The sequence below is a fragment of the Cygnus atratus genome, chromosome 5 (assembly GCF_013377495.2).
Source record: "Cygnus atratus isolate AKBS03 ecotype Queensland, Australia chromosome 5, CAtr_DNAZoo_HiC_assembly, whole genome shotgun sequence".
NCBI lineage: Eukaryota > Metazoa > Chordata > Aves > Anseriformes > Anatidae > Cygnus > Cygnus atratus.
The window spans coordinates 33,987,913-34,010,434 of NC_066366.1; the positions used below are offsets into that span (position 1 = coordinate 33,987,913).

A 22,522-nucleotide genomic window follows, 5' to 3' on the forward strand; every position below is an offset into this window, starting at 1 on the left:
GGCTGTGGTTCAGTTAATTAGTTACTGTGAGCTGCAGCTGGCCTGTGCCCACCTAGAGGCCCTGTTCCCCGGTTCTGAGTGAGACGTAGGTAGCTCTCCTGGGGTTGGGGAGCAGCCTCACCGCAGCTCAGCGCGGTGGCCTTTTGGCTCACTTCCTCAGAGCTGACTCAGTCCGTTTGCTCTCTCCTCTGGAAACCTTTTCCTGAATAACCCAGACCTCATCTTTTCAGAGTCGCTTGGTTGAAGCCAGCTTTTTCGAAGTACCAGGAGGTTTGTGTGCCAGAGTTTCCATTTCTAGCGCCAGGCCTCGGGTGTGGTTTGCCATGACGCTGGGACAGAGCGTGTAGAGGAGCGCCTGGAGGCCTCGCTGGCCCCTCTCCTCTTGACTGCTTCCAAGAGACTTGGGACCCACCTCCAAGGACCAACTGTGAGTTTGCCGTGACGTTTATGCAATCAGTGGAGAGAGGAAAGTTTGAGAGCCTTACAGGAGGGAGAGAGGAAAGAACATGCCGTAAATCTGTGCTCCCGCTTCTCTGGAGCAGTCCAGGGATGCTTTCTCTCTTTACAACTGCCCCAAGTTTTATAGGAGGTAGAAAAGTACCTCTACAGTGGACCTTCAGAGACTATGAATTCCTATTAGAAAGGAGATCTTAGAAACCGTTCCACTTATTTTGCCCTGGGGCCAATCCTCAGTTCACTTTCCCCTGTGTAGATTCCCATGATATGTCACTGGATGTGGTACAACGGTGAGTGTACTTTCAAAAAGTGACTCAAGACATTTATCTTACCCTAGAAGTTAATTATCACTGAGAATATAAGCATTAACTTTTTATCTTACTAAAATAATATTTTTTTCTTTTAAAAATAAGAAACCACCCCTGAAAAAATGAACAAAACCAGTGCCAATTCTTTGGCATAGAGATTCTCTAAATCAAATATGAGATTTTAATGCCATTATCGAATTTACATACATTAATGAGGTAGGGGAAAGCAAAAACCTGTAATTCATTAATATTCTTTATCCAGCATTTGCCTTATGTTATGCAGATTTTGATACTGATACTCCATGCATTGAGCATCTGAGATGCCTTCCATTTCGGATCTGGCTGTCCCCAGTACAGACTAAGTGGTGAGGCTACTACGTAACATGGCTGTTTCACTCCTTTCCTCTAAGACTGGAATTGCTTAGGGAAAATTGAGTGCTCAGGTAAACAAGATCATTAGAATAGCAATACTGCTCTTTTTCCTGATGCAGGGCAGCCTAGTAAAGGTCATGGGATAGAAGGAGGTTAGATAGCATATTTACTCTTATCTCTTGGGGATTGAAAAATTTTTCCTACCTTTTAGCAGAATATAAGTCTTGCTTGCATCTGCAGGCAAAACTCAAGTTGCTGTAATGGTACTCTTTACATCAGTAGTCAGACTAAAGTAGCCAAAAACATTCACGCTTTGGAAAAAGGTCCTGGCAACAAGGAGGCAAAATACCAACTAGTATTACAAATACCATGAAGTTGACGGTCTTAGTCAGAATATAGCTTTACCAGACCCAGCAACAAGACAGCTTCATTCTCTAATAGAGAACTGTGATCTATAACTAAGGTGAAACCTCAACAAGAGCGTACATCAGACAGAAGGCATTGTAAAAACAAGCCTAATATCCAGCCCATGCATATTTATACTCCTTTGACTTTGCTGCATACATTAGTTTGAAGAGTGTGAGCCTGTAAATACATATCAGAATATTATTTTCAAATTACTCTTTCTCTGGCCTGCTTTGTACCACGTCTGCTTAGTACTGGCATACCAGTACTAATCGGCGGCACTCTATGCCAATAGCCTTTCTGCTGTGCATGATTTGTGATCTGCTATTCTTGTCCTTAGTGAATAACAATTACAAAAATAATCTGGTGACTCTTGAGAGAGAAAGCAAACGTGGTGTTAGTAATTGATAGAAAATGCTAACCATGACAGCGCAATGAGGAAACCCGTAGGTTGCTGTGCATGCCCTCTGTGCAGGGAAGCAAACGCTGGAAGATGAAAGGAATGGGGACAGGAAGTACACAACATTGCTGGAGGTAACCTAGATGACACCATTGGAGTTTACTTTGGGATTAAGACATAGATCATTGAAAGCAATACAAGTCTTTCAATCTGCTTGAAGAAAGTTGGTATCGGGGCATTTGTCTTCAGCTACAGACTTAGAAATGTACACCTTTTACTGTATGTGAAAAACAGAGGTTGTTAAGATTTATGTCCTTTAATTGGTGATTTGTTGGTGATTCCTAATGACCTCCACAGCTTCTGCCTCTGATGACGATGACTTGTGCAGACCTGTAGACGAAACCGTTGATCGTTGTCAAGACAAGGAGGCTATTTTTCTATAGTAATTTCCCTTCCCAGAAATCAAGCCTTCAAGGCTTCTGAGGAAAGCAGGTAAATACTACTTTCAGTTATTGCTATTGCTATTTTTTGTTAATGGATACAATTCTCAGAAGAATGCTGTGTATTACAGAAGTGCTTGGTAAGACTATGGTCAGGTTGGCATACATGTTCAAAAATGTCTGACGTCTGTCAACATGTCAAAACTGACATCTGTCAGCGGTTATGATTTTTTTTTCAGGTCATTCTGATACTCAGTTTTAGGATGCTAGCAACTAATACAACATTGTTGCAGTGCAGCAGAAAGGTCTGGAGTTTGGCTTTTTATAGCTTCTCCTAGTAGTTTTTCAGTTCGTTTCCTAATATGTGAGAAAATGTATAGGTAACTTGAGTAGAACCCCCTGTCCCCCCCCCAAAAAAAACAACACACCTACAACTGCAGGAGTGGTTACACAGAGATATTTTAGGACCTGTATTCGCAGCCAGCTGTGTGGATGACAGGACGTTATTACTCTGAATATTAATGGGGACCTGAAGCATGGGATGCCTGCTGCTCTGGAGGCAAGACAGGCAGCAGCCTCCCTCCTGGATGGAGAGGGAGGGAGGTGTGTGTACCTCCAGCTGGGGACTGTCTTTGTTTCTCTCCTTTGCTGCCCAGGGTAAGGTCCGGCAGTCTCTGAGGTGATCCGGACTTGACTTTTTCCCCAGCTTTAAAGCGCATGTTTTTCTGTTGAGCTCTACCACAGCTCGACACCAGGTGCATCTTGCTGTGAAAGTCGTGTTTTTAAATAGTATCTCTTCTTTTTTCGGGCGCTGTTCCGTTGGTCTATTTTGGGCCCTCCCCGCGCAGCTTTAATAACCCCGTTTGGCGCCGCAGAAACTCATCACTTCTCTAGGAGCACAAGTCCCGAAGAAGACGACGTTAACCCCCCCAAGGCCGCCTCGGAGGCTCTCTCCCCGCGCTTGGGGCCGGCCGCGGGCCCGGCGGCGCTGACGGCCGGGGCTGCGAGATGGCGGCGGGGCCCTGCCGAGGCCGCCTCAGGGCTCGGCGCCGCTCCCGGGGCCGGCAGCCGCTGCCCCCCCGCTCCTCCCCGCCCCGGTTATGAAAGCTCCGGGGAGGGGCCGGCTGCCGCCCGCCGTCCTGGGCCGCGCCGGGGCTGCGGAGGCCGGCGGAGCGCAGGTGAGAGCGGGGCGGCACGGCCGGGGCCCGGGGAGGGCGCCGTGTGGGGAGGCTCGGGCCCCGCACCGCCCGCGGCCGTTCACGGCTGGTCCCTAAATAAGCTCGGCGTCAGCGGGGGACCGGCCCGGAGCAGGCTCTTCCCCGGGGAGCCCCCGGGGATGCGGCGCCCGCCGGCCGGCCGGGAGGAGGAGGCGGAGAGCTGGGGCAGCCCCGCGCCGTGCCAGCCCGCGTCGGGGGGGGGCCCAAACACGAGCCGCCGGGGTGAAAAACAGTCGGAGCGTGTTTGCCGCGCAGCGCAGGAGCCCGGCCCAGATATCAGGTGGTGGCCGTTCCGTAGGAAGCGTCCTCTGAACATGCTCGGTGGGAAAGCAGTCAGCCTTGGCCGTCTCCGTAACAGCTCAGACCTTTTCCTTAGCTGAATCTGAAGAGCTCAGTGTGAGCTGCTGCAGGAACAGTTAGGGTATTATGTGGTTGCACAGATGTGCTTTATGCAGATCTGTGGGTTTTAAGCTTAAAATTTCTGTAGAAGCACATCTGTCAAAACATACCCTAGTGCTTCAGGATACACTCATTTTCATATGGGAACAAAGAAGAGTTTATTGAACCTGTTCCCCTCTCCAGCAGAGCACAACAAAAAGCTACTGTCATGCTGATGAAAGAGGCTACAGGTATAATCACTACTTCCAGGCCACTGGGATAAATTTCACTCCAGTTTTCCTCTCTGTCGTCTGGTTAAAAGTCTGTGACAGTCTTACCTTCCGTGCTTTATTTGCTTCCAGTGGTCAGACAGAATGGCTCCAGTAAATCAGCCAAAGGACAAGAAGCATGAGAGGGCACATGAGCATTGGTCAGAAGAGACACAATCGTCTGGGAAAAGGAAACTGGACTACAAGGAACTAGAGAACGAACCACTAGCAAAGAAATTGTTTCTGAGAAAAACATCCAAACCCCTAGAAAAAATCGGTAATGCTTTTTTACTGTTTCTCCCAGCCAGATTTACCCCAAATCACAGGCATCAACTAGTTGAAGAGGGAGAATGCCAAGAGTCATGTTCAGATGACTCTGTTACATATTCAAGTGATACACAGACATGTATCAGGGTAGTGCAGCCTCCAATTATCTGTGTAGTGAAAGTGTGTCTGTGCACGTCTGTCCTTCATTTTTGAGACTCTGTACCCCTTGGTAGAAGCCTGCCCACTGATAATGCCATCACAGCACATTGGAGAGTTCTGTGGAATTCCTGAATTACCAGATATCTGCTTTACTGTAGGACAGACAGCCTTGGTAATGAATCATTTTTTCTTCCATGCAATTCTTAATGCAATTTCATAGCTGTAAGGTTGGTATCCTACAGCATGCAGTCTAAACTGGCATTTCCACCTGATCTGTGCATATTCTAACTTTTCCTAAAGCAAGTAGGAGTTATAAAATTTGGAGCAGTTGGCAGTGTGAACAGTGGTCATGGAGGCAAAATACTCTTGTTGGAAAGGTGTTCTGTACGTAATTGTGGATAGTTAAAGCATCTTCTCTAGTTAACTTATCTATGTGGTTTTCATTGTAACTTCACGGCCTGATTTTCCGATTCGGAGAGCACCTGTAGTTCCCCTAAGTTTCAGAGGGAGTTGGATGTAGTTAGTATTTTGAGGAAAAAGAGACCAATCATATTTTTCCTTAAGACCTTTCTTAAAAAGACCAAGACCTTTGCATTTGAGCTTTTCTGTTCTTTTTACATATTTTGTGAGAAAAACATCCAAACCCCCAGAGAAAATTGTAATACTTTGTTACTGTTTTATATATTGATTTTAATATATTTTGGAAAAAAATATTTTTTCTTCTAAATTATATAGGACAGGTCCAGTTTCTTGCAGTTGAAATCTCTTTTTAAGTGTTTCCTACAGCAAATTCTAACAAGGCCTGAAGTTTTTTCTTAGTAAATTATCCTTTGTAACCAAACTCTATCTGAAAAAATATGCCCACTTCTGAAGAAGGAACTGTGGATGCTAATTCTTCTGTGGAGGGAAAAAAAAAGAAAAAAAGAGGAAAAAAGGAATTAAAATATAAATCCTTGTATGCCCACTTCAACAGGTGTGGCAAGTGTTAGCACTATGTTGGCATGTGAATAAAGAAGTTTAGTCTCTAGGCTTCAGGCTTGCATTAAAGGAAGATTTTGTTTAGGTTCTAATCACACAGAATGATCCTTATGTTTTTGGTCTTCTGTTTTTTCATTAGTATCCTGAAATAAAAATAGCATTTTTGTTTCTTAAGAAAGGCATCTTTCTCATTTGACATCTAGATGTACTGAGGTGTTACAGTCTATTGCCGTGGGGATGATTAGATCATAGACATGGGACTGCGAACAGATCTTGTTTTTATCTAAAGGTCCCTGAAGATAAAACTTGGAACATGAACAAAATGTAGAAGCATGCTGTGCTCTCAGCAAAAATCACCCTGAACAGAAAGGTTTTCAGGCGATGAGGCGTCAGCAAGTCTATTATCAAAAACAAACCTCACAGTGCTGTAGGCAGACTGTATGGGCTACAGCACAAGCAGATAGAATATTCTCATTCACAAGCAGGCATTTCAGGAACTGTGGGGGAACTCCTGTTGCTACACTTGGGGAAATTTCAGGTGTAACATTTCTGCTCTTCACAAGTCTGACCTTCTTTCCCCTGTACACAGGGGCTCGCCCCCGCCCCACTGCATATTGCCAAGTTGTTGGGGCTTTGGATGGCCTCAGTATATTTTGGGTATGAACCATTCAAGCTGTATACTGTCCAAGAGATGCACCACCTGAGAGTTTGCTTTAGTCCTCCCTCTCGTGCTGTCTTTTTGCTAAATCTTTGGCTAGGAGAAGGAAGTTTTATCATGAGGAAGCATACGCAAAAGTTTGGCAGCCTATGGGAAGCACTGGGCTCCACAGTTGCAAAGGCTGCTTGCACCTTAGACGTGTAAGAGTCATTTAGTCTTTTCACTTGTGGCTGAAGCTTTTCGTGGATTTAGCAGCAAATGCAGACGTCTTCCCGTGTTGTTTAGTGAGTGAGCATGACCGGCATTGGCTCCCAGTAAGTTTTACTCTTTTCCTCTCTGGCAGGTCGGAGTGGAGGTGGGTCTGTGACGAGAAACACCGGAGCCCTTTTCCATCAGCTGGAGCGGCGGTGCAGCATTGTTCATTATGTCTACCAGAACATGCTGGGAGGCTCCATCCGGGCACAGCTCAGGCAGGTGAGGAGTTCCTCCTTCATGACCTGTTCGATGTCCTAACTCTTTTTTTCTTTTTGTGCTGTATTGTTAAGCTGCAAGCAATTTGGATGGAGGCCTGTAACATTGTAGCTGTAGGTGAAGTGTAACATTCTGGATGCACAGTAATGACATAGTCATCAAGGTCTTATTTCTGACAGGGAGACGTGTTATCCTCCCTCGTTAATATTAGTTATCCTGCCTTCTTAGCTCAGCCCAAGAGGCTTAGCTCCCTGTACGTCATTTAAAGCATGGTATCTCTCAGTTCTCTGTTGCTTTCTGAGTTCTGTGGTTGATGTGGATTTGCGTGGTCCAGATTGTTTCCCTTGGGCACAGCATGTACTCCTTGCACAGAGGAGCTTAGCCTTTGCTGTGAATGTCCTACAACTGGTGGTGATTAGAAATTGTTAGCACTCCTCATTCAGAGATACTCAGGGATCCCTGCAAAAGTCATAATTATCTTTTATCTTTGTAACAGTGTCTCCAGCTGCCCTTTCTGCGTTCTCTGACCTCCTACCGCCTCTTCCGAACAGCAAGTCCCTTTGACAGGAGAGTGACATGCCTGGAGTGGCATCCAACACACCCAAGTACTGTAGCTGTTGGTTCCAAAGGTGGAGACATCATTCTGTGGGACTACGAAGTACTTACTAAAACCTGCTTTATAAAAGGGGTAAGTCTCTGGAGGGGAAAACTGGAGCACCGCCAAATATTTGCAGGTCAAAACTGAGATCTGTTGTGAGAAACACATGAAGGCCTTGGGCTGCAGAGTAGCCAGCCATGGGGCAGGACTGAGATGCAGCAGCATGTCATTCCTCAGTTCCAGATCGTTCTAGCACTAGGGAGAACAGAGGCTTGTTGAGTAAATTCATAATGAAACTGTACTTGATGTGTGTTCAGTGGGAAAACAAATTCAGCAACTGGCAAAACATTTATTTTAAAGGGATGCCAAAAGCAAATAGGCAGAGAGGGTCTGTCTGGTTTAGGTCTTGATCTTTCTCTGCTCACCTTTTATTCTGTGTCAGATGAAGAAACATCTTTGAGTGGAGAGAAACAAAGTTCCTTCATCTGAAGTAAAAAACTAAGCTAGAATGAGTGGTTTGTATAGCTAGCATGCCCCATAGTATATTCAGCCATTGGCATTCCTACAGGGACTTTAAAAGACTCTTTTGTCCCTTCCTAAATTAACATAGGTGTGCACTGGAAGGAATTCTATCCTCCAAAAATTCCAGGGTTGTATTTCTTTTTTGTTAATAGTGTGATGTCAGCCAAGGAGCACGTTGCTGGGGGACTGGCGGAGTTGCAGTTCTATTCTCTGGGGGGGCAGCTGCCTAGACAACTGTCATGTGGGAAGGCATGGTTGTCTTTGTCTCCTGGAGGGCTGTGGTGTGTTTTGCTGTTGCTGTTAAGAACGTAGCAGAGAATGCAGACTTAGAGAACACGCTTTCCTCCTTCCCCATCACTCAGTGGATTTTTCTTTTGTTCATCCCCTTCCTTGTAGATGGGAGCTGGAGGGGCCATCACAGGAATGAAGTTTAACCCTTTTAACCCTAGCCAGCTGTACACTTCGTCAGTTGCCGGCACTACCACCCTGCAGGATTTTAATGGCAATACTTTCCGGGTCTTCACCATCTCCGAGGACTGGGAGTAAGAAATACAGCAATGTTTTGGGCCTCTGTGTCCTGCTGGCAGGAGCACTACAGAGAGAGAGAGAGATGCTGGTCTCTAATATGTGGGAGCTGGGCTTCTTCTCCACGTAGACCTCCTTTACCCTCTAAATTTCAAAAGTCCTCTCCCTTCTGAGGAGGCTCACTCTCCCTTTTTATTTTTCTCTGAAATGGGGTGGTGGGTAGGAGAGAGCTCTTCCTCATTAAGGGAAAGGACATAGATGCTTGCTTACTACCTGTGACATGTGGGAGTGTGGGGTGGATTTCCTCAGCTCTGTGTTCTGTAGCTCTGCCCTGGGGACCTTCTGACCTCTTGACCTGGTAGCGGTGCTGCTCGCTGCCAGATGGCTTTTACCGAGCAATCTGTAGTCCCCTCAGTCCTTCTCCACAAACATCCCTGGCTTTAAGTGGTACATGTCATACGGATCACACCAGTTCGTCCCACCTAACTTTTGGTGCTTCTTATATAAAATATCGAAATTAAGACTTGGATCCTTCAGAGGAATGAGGAGATGAATCTCTAGAGGCAACTCTATCTGCCTGTGTTTAGAATCACCCTCTCACACTAGTCTGTGGACTCATGAGGAAGCCTGACCTCTTCAGTTAGTTACTTCAGTGCTTGTAGGTAAGTGAGAGAAATGGGGTTAGCCTCCTCTTTGCTTTTCTCCACCTGATTCTTTCTGGTAGCAGGTTTCATGGTTGGTTTCCAAAGCGGCTGTTCCAGCTGCAGGCTTGTCTTAAGGCAGAAGGTGAGCCCTAGTGGTGCTGGGGTGACTGGTCAGATAGGCAAGGTGGGACAGGAAGACCTCGTATCCCAGTGGATCCCTGTCATAGTAATGCCTGGATTTGAAAGGACACGCAGTCTTTCTTCGCTGCTGTGAGGACAGGCAAGCTCTATGGGTGGGCTTTTCGTCTTCATTGGCCTCTTAACAGCTAATGTGTACCGTGTGACTTTATTAAATATTTGCTCTGTGAGCAGCAGAGGAGTGCAGATCAGAGTTTGGGGACTCCCAGTCTGCATCCTTCTTTTCTGTCTTTGTGTATGTTGTCCACGTTTCCTCAGTAGATGGAATGGGGAAGAACATTGAGGTTCTTGTGCCTTGTAGCTAGCAGTAGAAGTTCTCCTGGCACTGCTCTTGTGCTGCCTGCTGATACCTTGAGAAGGACTAGGTAGGGCACTGGAAGTAGGCTGTAGTGAACTGGTGAACGAAGCCTCTGTAAGAAAAGCTTGGTGCAGTGCTGTCATGAGATTTTAGGTAGCTTCTGCATGCAGTGGTGCTGGTTTTTCTTCTGATCTCCCAAGGCTGGTCTGAGCCAGGTGGTTCCCTGTATACCTGTCCTTCCCTCAGCAGCAGAGGGAAGCAGTTCTGCTAATGAGGTTTGCAGCCCAAAGCGTTGGGGTTGAACCTAGGGGCTCAGAATGTACGTGCGCAGATCTGAAACAGATCAGAAAGATCTTATATGCATCCCCTGTCAGAAGGCGGAGCATCGTGCCTTGGGAAACCGGCAGTGCGTTCCAGGAGATGAGTTGTATTAAGATTTTTTTTCCACTCTAACCTTGATGCCTTTTGGCTTTGTGTGTATTCCAGAAAGGGCCGGGAGATTCTCTTGGAGACATCAAGTTCAGTCCTTATGAGGCAGTGAAGCTTTATGTGGCATCAGGGGATGGCACCCTAAGCCTGCAGGACCTTGAGGGCAGAGCGGTGCAGGTGATCTCCCGTGCCCCGGACTGTGGCCATGAGCTCCATAATGTTTGGTGAGGAGGGAGCAGGGCAAGGTTGAATCTCTGCTCCTTAATGCTGTGGTTAATGGTTAACCCTTAGCGCTGGGTTAGTGCTGCTCGCGCTCACTAACATCTGCTTCTTTGCAAGTGTTAGGAGATCCTTGGTGTGAAGTGGTCCTGTGAGGAAGCTCACAGACAGGCTCCTGGCCCCAGCTCCAGCGCTGCAGGGTGGGTGGCAAGCTAGGCAGCCCCAGGGCACCTAGGTTTTTGCAGTAGCTGAGTGCGCTGCATGCATCTTCTGCTGTTATTTCTGGTGACGCCATCTCCTGTCTTGCAGGTACTGACAAAGCTTTGCTGTATAAAGTGTGAGGTGAGAAGAGCAGAATGTGCTTTCTGCTCTTCATTGTGATCTGTGTTCTGGGCGCTTTGTGTGCAGCAGCTCAGGCAGCAGAGGAAGGCCAAAAAACATTCCTGAAGAATCAAAGTTTCAGCTTACTGAGTTTACCTTACTGCCTTCTGGAGTGTTCAGGCTTACCATGTTAATTCCCATTGCCTTGAATTCAAAAATAATTTGCAATAAATTGCAAGTGAAGCTTTCCTTAGAGGTTCCCAAAGGACCCCAGTTTTACTCTCACTGGCCCTACCCTCCCAGCAGAGCTGGGGTTAAGAAATATGTCTTTATCAGATAAGTCTCTACTCGGTTTTGTTTCTTGGAGCATGAAGTTGAGACGGTTTAGAGGTGCAACTTTCCAATCCAAAGCTTTTGTCTTTTCTTTACTGCTGCTTCACTGTGTTGTGGAAAACCTTATTTTAAAGCTGTTTCTGTATGTTTGGCAGTGTTGCATGGGTGTTCTGATCTTTCCCAAGGTGTATCCATGTGCAGGCTCCAAGGGACTTCTCAGCCTTTATTATGTTCTGCTGTCCCCATGTGTCACACTCTATCTAATGAGCACTTCACAAATTACTTGGAAATTGTTTCATATTCAGTCACCAAAAGCAAGCACTGCTGATAAACCGGCCCCCTTCTTGATGTTCAGGGCCACCCCATCAGATCAGGCAGGAGACGGCGATTACAATCTGTTGCAGTCTCCTTTATCAGAAAGGGACAAGATGTGAACCAGAGCTCAGCTGCCTGTGGGAGGCCGCACTGATTTTTGTCTCTTTCCCTCTAGTTGCTGGTACTGCAGCGTTGATGTTTCTGCAAGCTGCCGCACTGTGGTGACAGGCGATAATTTGGGCAACGTGGTTCTGCTCAGCACTTCTGGTGAAGAGGTTTGTATGGCTCCTTACAGCATCTCCTTTACGGTAATCTTCATGGCTCATGTACTTTCCTGCACTACAGGGGCCCAGTGAAGTGGAAAAGTGCCTTGCAGCTGAGGAGATGAGTCTATCCGCTGTTTAGGTGCTGAGACTTCCTCCGCTTCTGCCAAGCACGCTGGTCAGCACAGTAGTAACAATTCTCAAACAGGGACTGTGTGATGTGCTGCCCTTTTCTTAAACGTATTTGTTACTGGGCAGAGTAATTATATGGTAACCTGAAGAACCTAAATACCTTCTGCCAGCAACCTTCATGCTTCCAAAAATTTAGCGCACTGATAGGAGTCATTTGGGAGGTACTGCTTTGATGGACGCCTTTCCATGACTGTGGAGTAAGTACATAACAGTAATTCAACAAACATTGGGATATAAATTGCACTACTGCTTTTAGACATGAGAGAGCAGGCAGAGGCAGACTCTGAAGCAGTACAGAAACCTATTAGAGAATAGGCTTGGAGTGGCCCTGCTTACAAGAGCCTGCTGTACCGCCACACTGGAGTTACCGTTTGTCCTGCCTGCAAGGGTAACATCTGTAAGCGTGCCGCCCGGTGAGCTGTGGCCAGAAGCAGCTGTGTAAATTAGTGAGCAGAGTTACGAGTACATGAGTTTTGTGCATTAAAGGTTAGTTGCTTGCTTTATTTTTTTCTCGTGAAAGAATTTGATGGGCTCTTCTGCACTTAGGAGATACCCATTATTATAGAGGGTGGGCCAACTTTACTCCTTTGATTAGAAATAATCTTCTGGCATCCAATATAAATTTATTGATAGTCAGTTTATATCCATTTGTTCTGCTTAATTGAAATATTTGTCCTTTCCTTATATTTCTTTTCTGATACGTTTCTAGAAGCCAATTGTATCCCATCACCTGTCATTTTTACTAAGATAAAGCAAGCTTTTCTGATCTTCCACAAAGTAGGCCCTTCCTTATTATTATTATGTTGGCGGCTCATTTCTGTACCTGTTCCAGTTTGTTTTAATCTTCCTGCAGCTGCAAGACTGGCACTGCATGAAGTATTCCACATGAGGTCTTACCAGTGACATTAATACTTCCCTCCATGAAACAGGGATTGTATTTTTCTTTCCTATAGCTGTAATAAATTGGTGGATCAGAGATTCTCCCAGGATTAAATAGTTCCAAGGTCATTCTTCTCCTTTCTTGTTTCCAGTAGGTGTATTATAGAAGGTTTTTTATTTTTATTTTTTTTTAAACTCTGTAAATGTATGACCTCTTTACTCTGCACTAGTAGATTCTCATTTCATTTTTTTAATCCAGTCTTTTTTTTTTTGTGTGTGTGATTTTTTTTTGTTTGTTTGTTTCCTCTGCTTCAGATTTGGAAGCTGAAATTGCACAAGAAGAAAGTAACTCACGTGGAGTTTAACTCTCGATGTGAGTGGCTGTTGGCCACAGCATCTGTGGATCAGACAGTCAAAATCTGGGACCTCAGAAACATCAAAGACAAAACTAATTTTCTTCATGTGCTTCCTCATGACAAACCTGTCAATGCAGGTAAGTTCATGAGATAAGAATTTTGTCACACAGATATCCGCTGAATCTCCCATCCACGTGTTTTTCTTCCTTTTTTCATGAGTTTTGGATTCTATGTTGCTTTTCTTCCCAAAAAGCATGAGTTGATTCTCTCTTCCAGTTATATCTTTGTGTTTTTTTAAGAGATTAAAACACTTTGGAGCAAGCCTCAATGCAGCCAGATGCAAATTGTTCAAGTATCATGTAACTTTTAAACACAAAAGTTGAACATGAATTTTACCTGAGTCCTTTAGGAGGAGGTTGATATAACTTGTTAACCTGTATTTTTTTTTAACCTTCGGAGTAAATTATTCAGAATTGCTGTTCATGGTGGAAGCACATGTAAATTCTGTTTTTTGACAGACTTATCCTAGGCAGGTTAGAGCTCATTGTTTTCTGAGGTACTGCCTTACAGGTTTAACAGAGAGGATGCTTGTGCTCTCTTGCTGAAAAGCTTTCCTGCATGCCAGCTGTCTTCCTTTTGCTGGTGCTTATAAGCAAGGAAGGCAGTGGGAATGTGTGGCCAGAGGCAGGGAGGTGAAATAGGGCAGCTACAGATGGCCTCAGACTTGCTGTACAAACTGTGGCACTGTGCTTGTTAGTGTTGAAACATCAGCAGTGGCTGAGATGAGAAAACTGAATTTATTGGGACAGTCCCTTTGGCAAGAGCAGGGCGTGGGACTCAAGGCTGTTTCTTGGCTGCAGTTTTACCGGTTTGTGGAAGTCTGAGCTGCAGGTGTCTGTTTCCATCTTTTCTGGTGACTTCCCGTCTGAATGAACAAGTTCCTTTCTTGGCTATGTCTGTTTCTGACTCTGAAATGAGAATAGTGATTCTTCCTGTGTAACCGAGTGCTGTAGGTTTCAGCTTACTGCAAGAGTTTTGAGTTTGCTTCAGACAGGTGAAGTTTTCTCTGTTGGGGCACATGGCTACATGTACGTTCTTAGTTTAAAACAGAAACAAGTTGACGTTTTTCTAGTCAGAGAAATGTGACTTCTGTGTTTCTTGTCAATCACAGCATTGTGATCTCTTGTTTGCCTCGTTGTCCCCCTCTCCTAGCTTACTTCAGCCCAACAGATGGTGCCAAGCTGCTGAGTACAGACCAGCGCAATGAAATCAGGGTTTACTCGTGTTCAGACTGGACCAAGCCACAGCATCTGATCCCACACCCACATCGGCAGTTCCAGCACCTCACACCTATTAAGGTGAGTTAAGCCAGTGTAGTCCGAGAGGAGCATCACCCTTGGTGCTAGCAGCAGGCTTTAAAAGAAATGGTCTGATTTCTGGGCAGGATACGATGGTGGTGGGTGGATATTCACACTGCTGCAGCTCTTGCAGAGCATTCCGCTGAGGATGCTCGTGTTTCTCAGGCTGTGGGTGGGATGGACAAACTGCTGCTCACGCTGCTGGTTGTCTGGTGTGTGTCAGCATCAGCTCTGCCCCTCTCCAACTCCCCATCGCTCTGCTCTGTGACTAGGCGACATGGCATCCTCGCTACGACCTCATTGTAGCGGGTCGCTACCCAGACCCGAAGTTCCCCGGGTACACAGTGAATGAGCTACGGACTGTTGACATATTTGATGGAAACACCGGGGAGATGGTTTGTCAGCTCCATGACCCAAACGCATCTGGTATCATCTCGGTGAGTTGGGCACTGCAACTAAAACTACCTCTGCGTGTTGAACTGCAGCCAAGAGATGGGCTTTAGGGACGAGAACAATAGGAACGTCCTCTCTACTTGTGACAGACTCACGGTCTCGTGGGGTTGTGGCTGCTGGCTAAAGCTGCTGACTCGAGCAGGGCTGTTCTATGGTCATCTGTGGGTTTCCTGTGATGCTCTTTAGGGAGTATTCTGCTTTCCAGATTGTTTGTTGCCATTATGTAAGCAGTGGTGCTCTTACGCCTCTGTTATGTAAGCAGTGATGTTCTTACAGACTCTTATTGTTTTTCCACTTTCAGCTCAATAAATTTAACCCTATGGGAGACACACTGGCCTCTGGCATGGGTAAGTAAAGAGAACCTGGAACACTAAGCACCCAGGAAAGGGTAAGCTTGTTTCTCAAGACTAAAAGCAAGTCGTGAGTGTGGTTTCCCAGATCCCGTTCACTGCTAGTCCCCTATAATTTTCTACATCTGTAAAGGAAGTCAAGACCTTCTTGTCAGTCTTCCACTTCTGCAGTTACGAAACAGGTTGCTAGTCATCTCTCAAGCATTCCTGAGCATGAGATCTGGAGGGGAAGAAGCCTCCCCTGAGCCCTGCTGCCATCTGCCGGCCATATGACAGTTCCAGAACACAGGATGGGGGAAAAAAGGCCTTTTCTGGCTAGGCCTGTAGCACTTTCCCTTTATTTGACTTACCTTATTTCCCAGGCTTCACAGCCAAGATTACTCAATTTTTCTTAGGCTGTACAGGATTAAGGCAACTGATTATAGGTTTATGTCTTATAATTGTGACAGATGAGATTAGAAATTACTTGATTACATTTCGTACTTAGAGAAAAATTCCATGGGCGTTTGGAGATTGTCTGCAATAAATATCTTTGTATCCTATTTACCTTGGAAATGTCTTAGAACAGACAAAACATTTTGAATTTTTGGCATTTAAGCGGCATAGCCTAAGTTATTGTGCATCAGAAAATCTACATCAAATACAATGTTTAATTTTTCCTCTCAGGCTTTAATATTCTGATCTGGAGCCGGGAGGAGATGGTGGCGAAGAAGCAAGAACATCTTCTGAAAGCCATGACAGAACAGGGGATCGGAAGCCGGAGTTTGTCCAGGCGTGGAGGGCAGAGACAGGCAAACCCAGGGACAAGCAAACTGAAAGCTAAGTTACTGTCTTGGGATGTGGAAGAGATGAGAACAAAGAGCAAAGATTCTAAATCACAGGCGAGGAAGAGAAAAGGGAAGGATCTAGAAAACTGATTTAGTCTTTTGATCCTTTCTGGATCATAGAGGACAAATTCAGTGCTGGCAGTGGGCAGCATGAGTGCTGCAGGGCATTAGCCTTCTTGCTTTGTCCTTCCTCCCTGGATCTGATCTTGCTTCCCTGATTCCCTTTGCTTCCCCTTCTAGAGAGTTGTCAGTTCGTCCTCCAGGTGGAATTACCACCCATTTTCTGAGGCACCAGGGAAACTTCAGAGGTCTTCAGATCCTGCTGCAGTTACTGCGTCCAGCCTGCCACATCTGCTTGTTACCAGTAACAGATTGGTAACAGAGGTTATCACCTCGTGTAGCGCGCTGTGGAGCAGCTCATGATGGGGTCCCCAGAGAGTCCTAGTCACACTGAACTGAGGAAGCTTTTGTTAGCGACACTGATGTCCTGAAAAGGTCGAATATTTGCAGGGGTGAGGTGATGGATAGCTTGGGTGACCTAGGGAACACCAGCCCTTCCCGTATGCAAGCTTCTTGCAGAATGTGCATCTGTCAGAACCTCAGGCTTAGCCTGTTCTGTGCTTGCAGCTATTTAACTAGACCACAAAGAACATGCCAGATCTCTTTATCTGCCTTGTGGGATGCAGGGGCAGTATAGAGCTGGGAACCTACTGATTCTGTAGTTTCTATCTCGAGAACTCCAGGCTTTTTCTTGCTACCAATTAGGTAATTTTTTCACCCATGCCTATGCACGTCACAATATTGGAGAAGAGTGTTGTAAAGCAGAAATGAGGGATTTCTTCCAGACACCCCGTTTCAGAGCCAAATCTTAAAACTGCTGTTAAACTGAAAAGTTTTGCATATTCTAGTTTGTTAATAAAGCTGTCCGGGGCCTTGCTGCTGTTCCAGAGGTTGGTGGATGGGACAGGCTCCAGGCCTGCTCAGATTCTCTGTGTTCACTTTTGTAGTTTTGCAGTATTGATATGAATAAAGTTTTGTACTAAACTGAAGTCCTTCTGTGGTATATAGAGCGGGTGCTTTGCACATTCTGCTGAACTGCTTTTGTTTGGGAGGTTAGAAGATGTTGACCTTTCCCCTGATGAACTAGGAGAACTAGAACAGTACAAGAACTAGAAAAGTCAGTCATAATACTGTGTCTTCGATGGACCCTTCATAGCTGGACAGGCTGCATTATGAGCTGTATCTATGCATGGTTGCTGCCATCAAAACTAGTTTATCTCAATTCTCTGACTGCTACCGGGGCTGTAAATCACAGTTTCCCCTTGGGAGGGGGGTGTACTGCAGTACGTTCTGTCTGTTTTCCAACACTGAGCACACTGGGGTTAGCCCTGTGAACTCAGAGAACAGGAGGAGTGGAGTTCAGTGCGGATTTGATTTTAATGACGAAAAGGAAATGTATTGGAACAGTTACAGAAAGTCATTCACAGTCAAAATGTCTAAATCATCATAGAAACCTTTTTTCTGCATGTGCAAAATTTGCTGCCTTTAAAAATAACAGGTCTGGTCCCCTTCAATGTACTTTCTCTTACCTCTTTCTTGTGCCCGTTCTCGCAGGCAGTGGCTTTTTCTTTATGACTGTCTTGCTATGCAGCAGACCTAGGTGCTATCTTCAGAGGCCAAAAAGGTGAGAAAGATGCTGAGAACAGCAAGTTGCTTCTGCTGATTCAGAGTTCCCATGTTGGTAGATGCCAATACGGTGTAGGGAAAAGCCCCCACGGTACTCCATCGGGGAAGGAAAGGAAATGTCTGTAACCCAAGATCTGGCTTCTGCCGCCAAGAGGAGAAGGGAACTGCACCAGAAAGGGAGTTTAAAGTAGGAAGTGAACGTGCAGCATCACCATGTGAAGTGCCGGTGCTTCTGGTGCCTGCTGCAGTCTCGTATTCTGCCAGAAGCTACGAGGCAGGTGGTAAACACTTGGCATAAAGTTCCCTGCAGCAGCTGCAGGGTGCAGCTCCAGGATGCTCCGCTGTGGGGTGCGAGTGGGTGGGGAAGGCCCTGAGTGCTGTCACGGCGCAGCGTTGAGCTCTGATGGCTCTTTGTGGGGCTGGCATCTCTCCTCAGCCAGGAGCACTGCAGCCTGCAGGTGAGGCATGGCCCTGGTGCAGGGTGAAGGGAGCAATCGGGATGCAAGGCCTGTGGGGTTGAAGGCAAGCAGGTGAAAAGGTGCTGGCAGAGCTGGCTGTCTTGCACGCCCTCGGCATTTCAGGGCTCTCCTCTTGCACTCTTTTTGCTGAGGCTTTAACCTTACAGAGAGAAAAGAAAACTTCCTCACTCACACCCCTTCCTTCCTGTTTCCCTCCTCACAGCTCAAGGAGAACAAACAAGGTCTTTTGGGGAACCTTTTTTTATTCCACTATGAGTGGAGTTGTATAGATGGAGTGACGGATTCCAAAAGTGGTTTCGGGTGCCTGGGGCTTGATCAGCGTCACCTGGAAGGGGAAAAGTTTTAAAAAAAGGAAAAAAAGGGGGTTCATTAAGGGTCCTTCTTGTTGTCCCACACTTCCCCCTGTTCCTAGACAGTCCCTGTATGCCTCTCTCTTACTGCTCCGTGTCAGGATGTCAGTGCAGTGCCGCTTCAGCTTCCTGCTAGAGCAGACTTGTCGCAGTGATGGCAGGCTGCTCTAACAAGGGTGGTTACGGGCACTTGGCATTTCTCATCCACGGCCGTGTGCACTCCTGGGAACCTTTAGCCAACTCTCCCTGTTCTGGTGGCATGCTCTTTCAAAATCTCCTGTGTTAGCCGAGCACTGGAAATGCCCTGATGCTCTTCCTGCTTGCCATTTCTTGCCATTTTGGGCAAGCAGTCGGCACCACAGATATGGGAAAGGTAAAGAACGACCTTCCTGATTTTTGTTTGCTTTTTGTCTCATTCCACTTCAAGAGAAGCTCTTGTTTGCAAAAGGAAACTGGACTGAAACGACAGTTGTTCCATCTGGCATGGCAAGCTCAGCCGGACCTGCGCTGGATCCAGAACTTGCTCCAAGCCCAGAGGACCTGAGGCTCCAGCCAGCCTTTGCTGGACTCCCCTCCCCTCCCCGTGTATCTGCAGGGTTTCCCCAAGCTCCGCTCTCATGTCTGCTTGTCCCTTCTGAGCTCCGTCCCCCGCAAGGGCTTGTGATGGATGAGCAAGTCACGTGTAAGGGCGGAGGGAGTGGAAGGGAAAAGACGTGTCCTCTGCCCTTCCCCTGCTAGGGTCTGGGGCAAGGACAGGGAGCAGGCCTGCTGTCCTGCAGCTGGTGCCTGCAGTGAGAAGCCCGTTTGTTCTCCAAAACCTCAGCAGAAGGGGCAGATGCTTGAAGGCTGCTTGTTGGAAAATGGAGCAGGAGAGGCGAGCAGGCTGCCTTACCTTTCCTGTGCGGTAGTCCGCGGGCCCAGGCTTGACAGTTCTGTCCCCTACAAGTTTGGTTTGGGCTCCCATGGTGTACATGGGTGCCCTTCTTTTGTAGGCATTCACCTCAATGTTTGGGAATGCGGCGGGACCTGGAGTCTGCAAGAGAGCCAGGGACCTTGTTGGGTACAAATTCACAGGTTTCTCCTTCCCGATTCCCCACGAGGGCTGCACGCTAGTGGCGCTAGCTCAACAGAGAAGGGAAGCCTGGGACAATGTCAGCGATGGCACAGCCTGTTCCCCTCCAAAGGGGCATTTTCCAGAGTGGCAGGCAGGTAGCCATTAGTTCTGATGAGCTCTGCATCATCGAAACTGCCAGAGCTGGAAAGTGAGGCACTTGCAGGTGTAGGCAGAGCCTCCCTGCGCTCTCTTCTCTTGCAGGAACAGTGGGAGAGCTCTGTGGCCCTGCGAGCACAGACGTGGATTCTCTGGCTTTGCTCTCGGTGCGCAGAAGCCTGCGCTAAGCAAGGATGCAGCAGGCTTTGGAGCCCTTGTGGCACGAGGAGAGCAGCCGAGGTTCACTAGGCAGTGCAGAAAAGAAGGGAAGCATCGCTCACCTTAGAGAGGTCTGCGTCGAAGCGATCATGTGTGCTCTTCCATTTCATGGAGTAGCACGGGCTGGCAGTTGTGTAGGCTGTGTTGGGTCCCATCAGCCTGGGTAAGGTGTAGGTGCCGGGGCCTGCAAGAGGAGTGGAAAGAAAGGGTGGGCGATCGAGTCCCGAGTGAGAAGCTGCTGCTTCTCGCCCCACAGGTCAGAGGGAGGCTTTGGAAGTGGGCCCATTGCCAAGGCCGATCAGCAGGCTGTCCCTGCAGTGCGCTCAGGCTGCAAGTGTCTGCCTTGCCCAGGGTCGCCTTACCTGGAGGGTGGTCTGCTCGGACAGCCTCGTGCCGGAAGGCCATGGACTGCACAGGCGGGCACTTGAAGACGTGCTTCTTGGACGCCTCGGTGCAGTAATCGCCTAGGGCCGAGGGGGAGAGAAGAAAAGCAGTCAAGTGCTGGTCTTTTTCTCCAGCCACAGAGGCAATATCCCAAGGAGGGGCTCTTCATAAGAGCTGCAAAATTCCCAGCTCTCTGGCAGCCCCTCCTGCCCTGTGCTGGAGGACACAGGCAGCACCAAGGGGGGGGTTTCTGCACCCCGCAGCTTTGTCCTGCCCTGCTGTCCCTCTTGTCAGCGCTCAGCCTGCGCCCCGTTCTTTCTGGATTCTGGGTCCTGCCCCCATGTGCCCATTGCTGGTGGTCCTTGGCAGCTGTCCTTCTCAGAGGGCATCTATGGCTGCTCACACTTGTTCCCCCACTAGGCCAGGGCAAAAGTGAGGTGTTGTGGTCTTGTCGGCATGAAGAGCTAGAGAGACGGTACTCACTCGGTCCAGGTGTGACCGTGGTATTTATTTTGGGAAGTCCCCGGATGTAGGTGCCTGGAGGCACGTACTTCCCCGTCCTGGTGATGGCAGGTTCCACGAGGTATCGGGGACCTGGACCGCAGCCACCTGTCACGGGCGGTTTGGTCCCTCTGCAGGTGTAAGCAGGGGCTCGGCTTTTGGTGGGACTGTGGCCCACGAAACCTAGGAAGCAAAGCACACAAAGGACACCTCCAGGAGGCTGCACGCTTCAAGCTGCGCTGGAAGAGGCGCGGTTGGAGTCGCCAGCCCCCATAAATTCCCCTCCCATGGGCCTTGTTCCTCCAACACTACTACAAATACAAGCCAGTTATGCAGTGCCTTGGGGTGCAGAAGAGTAAGCCAAGGCAGCACAAATGGCTTTGTAGCTGCATTGCAAAGGCAGCTGATGGAGACAGCCGATGCCTGGCCAGCAAGCCTCCTGCACCCAGCGGTTCAAAAAAACTGCTCGGAGCACCAGTGTTGGCACTCCATAACGAGAGTACCCCCGGGATTCAACTGCTATCCAAGATTTTAACCCCACAAACACTTGGAAAGCCGAGTGCAAGCCAGCAGGAAGATGGCTTCTGTGAGGTTTTGACTTTCCTGGAGTTCTGATGGGAACACTACCAGGGAATGGTGCCCAGGCCATTGCTTTTGCTGGTATGAAAGCAGTGTTCTCCTGGGCATGGGCAAGTATCGGCCTTCCTCTGCCAGGCCTGGGGGGCTGTTGGTGCTCGAGGGCACAGAGGCTTTGCCAAAAAGGGGAATGGCTTTTGAGCTGTTTTGAGCAGGGATGTCCTAAATGTGCCGCCCGCCCTGGGTTTGGTTGCGGTACCTGTTGCCCCTGGGATGGAGTACTTGGGCCCAGGGCTGGTGAACTGGGCCATGACTGGGCCGCGTGGGCGGTGAGGTCTCCATGTCCCCACAAAGGCTCCGTCCATGCTGGCAGGCGCCTCCAAAGCCTAAAGGCAGAAGAGCAGAAGAGTTACTGGTGGGCTGCCCTGAAAGAGCTTGGAGTTCAGCTCTGCCCCTCTCTTTCAAGTGCCAGTGCTCCACTTGGTGCGTAGGACTAAAATGCAGCCCCACTTCTCCACCGTCCCCTCTGTGCCTTGGTACTGAGCCTTCAGAGGAAACAAAGCTTCTTTCAAAAAACTGCTGCTTCTTTCAGCAGCAGACCGACATCTGAATCTCCAGTCCCAAAACCCAGGTCTGAAACCTGCCTCCCCCTGCGGGATGAGCTCCGCTTCACCTTTCTTAGCCTAGGAAGGCAAACAGGGTGAGGATGAGCTTTGCTGCTGCTGCTGCGGCTGCTCACAGTCACAGGGCACAGAGAGTTGCTGCAGGCAGGCAGAGCTCACGACGGACACTGCCTCTGGGCGTGTCAGCTTCCAGGGGTCCTTGGGGAGGGCACGGCATCACCATAGAAATGCATTATGACAGCATACAGGCTTCGGGAGCATGGGGGATGGCGTCTGGGCTGTTACCTCCTCAGCTTGGTCTGGACCCCATCTGGTAAAGTGTTTCTGGCCTCAGCCTGGGGAGGTGCCAGCCCTGCGCCCCCCAGACTGGGGTGTGGAGCTGGGCTCTGTCCTTCGGGACAAGTCTTCACCTCCAGAATGCTCTGCTGTGGGGTGTGAGTGGGTAGGGAAGGCCTAGTAGCACTCAGTAGCATGGGTCAGCGGTAAACCTGTCAGGACTAGTTTAAAGGTTGGAGTAAATGGTCTTTTCCTACCCTGAATGATTTTATGATTCTGTGTAATGTAAATTTTTGTTCTGAGAGAATACTGGAGAGACAAGGCCTCCTCTGAAACAGCACAGGAAGATCTTGCAGAGCA

General features: G+C 48.0%; 2 protein-coding genes across 6 annotated transcripts; one reads left to right on the forward strand and one right to left on the reverse strand.

Moving 5' to 3' along the window:
• Positions 1 to 242: 242 nt before the first annotated feature.
• Positions 243 to 16,902, forward strand: DDB2 (damage specific DNA binding protein 2). Of its 5 annotated transcripts, none has more exons than XM_035539985.2 (12): positions 243 to 427; positions 2,299 to 2,433; positions 4,339 to 4,522; positions 6,651 to 6,781; positions 7,275 to 7,466; positions 10,050 to 10,216; positions 11,356 to 11,455; positions 12,830 to 13,007; positions 14,083 to 14,228; positions 14,501 to 14,665; positions 14,983 to 15,028; positions 15,698 to 16,902. In XM_035539985.2, the coding sequence occupies exons 3-12, from the start codon at positions 4,351 to 4,353 to the stop codon at positions 15,946 to 15,948; spliced, it is 1,548 nt and encodes a 515-aa protein (XP_035395878.1). In that variant the 5' UTR covers positions 243 to 427; positions 2,299 to 2,433; positions 4,339 to 4,350; the 3' UTR covers positions 15,949 to 16,902. The 5 variants fall into 5 exon arrangements, with proteins under 5 accessions (XP_035395878.1, XP_035395879.1, XP_035395875.1 ...); XM_035539986.2 differs by lacking the exon at positions 243 to 427 and adding an exon at positions 1,111 to 1,129; XM_035539982.2 differs by lacking the exons at positions 243 to 427; positions 2,299 to 2,433 and adding an exon at positions 3,423 to 3,559.
• A 1,362-nt stretch (positions 16,903 to 18,264) lies between these two features.
• Positions 18,265 to 22,147, reverse strand: ODF3 (outer dense fiber of sperm tails 3). The gene is made up of 7 exons (XM_035539147.1): positions 22,133 to 22,147; positions 21,523 to 21,649; positions 20,670 to 20,870; positions 20,165 to 20,266; positions 19,865 to 19,986; positions 19,266 to 19,406; positions 18,265 to 18,348 (listed from the first exon to the last, which is right to left on the reverse strand). Exons 1-7 carry the CDS (start codon positions 22,145 to 22,147, stop codon positions 18,265 to 18,267), a joined length of 792 nt encoding a protein of 263 aa, XP_035395040.1.
• Positions 22,148 to 22,522: the final 375 nt, after the last annotated feature.

What these genes read in the sequence shown, in the direction of transcription:
- ODF3 (XM_035539147.1), bottom strand. An exon ending in CTCCATCCCAGGGGCAACAG is followed by an intron (nt 20,871 to 21,522) that starts GTACCGCAACCA and finishes TTTGCTTCCTAG; the next exon opens with GTTTCGTGGGCCACAGTCCC. An exon ending in TCGACGCAGACCTCTCTAAG is followed by an intron (nt 19,407 to 19,864) that starts GTGAGCGATGCT and finishes GCTCTCTTGCAG; the next exon opens with ACTCCAGGTCCCGCCGCATT.
- DDB2 (XM_035539982.2), top strand. Translation starts at nt 3,482, where the DNA reads ATGAAAGCTCCGGGGAGGGGCCGGCTGCCGCCCGCCGTCCTGGGCCGC. An exon ending in CGGAGGCCGGCGGAGCGCAG is followed by an intron (nt 3,560 to 4,338) that starts GTGAGAGCGGGG and finishes ATTTGCTTCCAG; the next exon opens with TGGTCAGACAGAATGGCTCC. An exon ending in AGCACCTCACACCTATTAAG is followed by an intron (nt 14,229 to 14,500) that starts GTGAGTTAAGCC and finishes CTCTGTGACTAG; the next exon opens with GCGACATGGCATCCTCGCTA.